This window comes from Apium graveolens, chromosome 10 (genome assembly GCF_009905375.1).
Source record: "Apium graveolens cultivar Ventura chromosome 10, ASM990537v1, whole genome shotgun sequence".
Classification (NCBI taxonomy): Eukaryota; Viridiplantae; Streptophyta; class Magnoliopsida; order Apiales; family Apiaceae; genus Apium; species Apium graveolens.
Window position 1 is genome coordinate 172,263,583 of NC_133656.1, and position 2,462 is coordinate 172,266,044.

Here is a 2,462-nt window from a genome sequence, read left to right on the forward strand (position 1 = left end):
ACACCTTGCATAGATTTTGTTGATCATGCTAAATTTTAGCTACCAGAAACTTCAGCTTATACTAACCTCATCCTAATGACGTGTAGATAGATGGTGGACCGTGGACGCACACCGATTCATAAATTCTCTATATTTGAACCGACTCCCCTCATGTCATTAAACTAATCTTTATTTTAAGAGATATTCCAGTCTATATTCAACAACATTGACTTGTAAACATAAGACGCGATGACTTGTGAACGAGCTTACTTTTGTCGGAATCAACAATACATACACTATTCTACTTAAATAAATAAGATTGGACCAACTTTCAAATTCGTCAAAATGTAAGTTAGTACCATGGACTATCAATCGACAATCATATTTTCCTTGTGTAATTACAAAACAATGACATGAAATAAAATTTAAATTAAATAATGCTACAACAATATTAAATCATAATACAAAACAAAATTAACCGTTTTCTAATTTGATTAGCCCGTAATCAACTCGTGCCTCTAATTCGACCAACCCAATCCATTCTCATTTCTTCCCATGAGTAAGCCAGTACTCCCCCAAAAACGTCTTTGCGGCATCCAAACTCGGAAAATAAGTCGGTTCTAAGTAGATTTGTCCGAGTAAATCAGCTGAATCAGCGTACACGAACTTCCCTTTCGCCTCCAAGCTCCCCATAACATTTACAATCATCTGCTTATACGCATAGTAGAACCGCTTCAATGCCGATTCAATTCCCTGTAATGCCTGGAGCAAATGTATCCGTTCCAATTCTGATTCATCCTTCTTCTGATACAACTTCATCGCGGCTTCCTGAATAGCTGGCCCTCCTGTTGGATCAACCTCTACTCCTAAAATATGCGGCACTTTATGCTTCAAATCCTTTGAAAGCTTCGTTATCTCGACTAATCCACGAGATCGAAAGCAAAACGCTTCCGACTTGATCATCAGCTGGTTTTTCAGTTTTAGAAAGTCATCTGGATCCATTAGTAAATGAAGATCTTCAATCTCAGCTAACAACTTCCATATCCTTTCAACAATCCAGCAATCATTTAACGCGGACTCGAATTCCCTGGCATCAACTCGACATCCGATACGATTTAAAAGCTTATGCGATACTTCAATCCACGACTCGAGAATCTGGTAAATTGTATACAAAGATTGATTCTCCGAATTCTCGACATTCATGTGGCTTCTCTTCAAAGCATGGAGTTGAACCGGCTTACAGATAAGATCATAATCCAAACATGGCTTTCCACTTAAATTCGGCTCGCCTAAACCTAATGTGTAAGGACAATTCCTCATTTCGCATTCTATTGAGTATACAAATTTCTCCGCGATATCTTCTGTCTTGTGCCACGTAGTGAGACGAGGTAGCAAGCTCGATTCGCTACCTCGGCTCACTACTATTGTTTCTCCGCGGAGTTTCCATACTTCCGCGGAGCTGTTCTCGCGGGATAAAGCCCCTCCTGCAGAACTTAAATCCGTGATAGGCGCTTTTCCGCGAGTCAGACTATTATTCTCTTCGTCTTCACATAACAGAGCTATGATTTGGAGCTGATTCGTTCCAAGCGACTCAAGTCGGCGAGTCCATTCTCTTCTATTTGTGTACCGTCTTGGATCAGACATAACGGTCGATACGAACCGGAAAGTGATCTCCAGAGCCGATAAAGCCGGTTTAATCACCGGTTCATTCTGCCAATCGGTTAATTCTCGAACATTCCAAAGCTTCTTTAGCTCCGGTAACCGGATATACTGTTCGTATGCAGCACAATCGGAATCATTCGCCGGAGCTACATCGGCGGCGAGAACCGGAGGTGGAGATAAACCGGGGAGCTTGTTAGAAACCCTAGGAGATTTGTTAGGTGTATTGGAGGTAATCATGTTTGATTTGCAGTCAATATTGAGCATTTTCTATGAGAGAGAGAAAAGATTGTAAGTATAGTTTGAATATATGTTTATAGAGAGACTGTGTGTGTGAGAGAGAGATATAGAAAGAGAGAGAGAGAGAGGGATTTAAACAGCTAAAGCTGTTGTGTTTTGCAAGGGGGAGAGAGACAGAGGGGTGGTATATATAGGTGGGTGAGTTGATGTTTTGAAAATGAAGAGATAAAAGAGAACAGGCGTGTGGAGAAATGTAAACGAAAGTTGTTGACGTGTGAGTTTTTGAAATTTTGATTTTGGAATAAATTTCAAAATTGAAATTAAATTTGTGAAGCTTATCCAATTGCGGATATATGCCGAACACGCTTGGTGGACTGGCACCAAAGTCATCCTCGTATACCGCATCATGTTTAAAACTTTAAAAGATTATTTTAATAACGGATAAATTCGAATATACACACAAATAAAACGAGGATAATAATTATCATATTAAAAGTAAATATGCTTTTGGATAAAAATATATTTCAACATATTTTGAAAATGAAAATTTGTTCTAAAAATATATATGTGGATGCTGAAGCTTA

The 2,462-nt window shown here is 39.0% G+C and overlaps 1 protein-coding gene across 1 annotated transcript; it reads right to left on the bottom strand.

Annotated features, from left to right (window-relative positions):
• Positions 1–315: 315 nt before the first annotated feature.
• On the bottom strand, positions 316–2,049 carry LOC141689917 (nematode resistance protein-like HSPRO2). Its single transcript, XM_074494441.1, has one exon. The coding sequence runs from the start codon at positions 1,903–1,905 to the stop codon at positions 523–525; it is 1,383 nt and encodes a 460-aa protein (XP_074350542.1). The 5' UTR covers positions 1,906–2,049; the 3' UTR covers positions 316–522.
• Between the last annotated feature and the right edge of the window lie 413 nt (positions 2,050–2,462).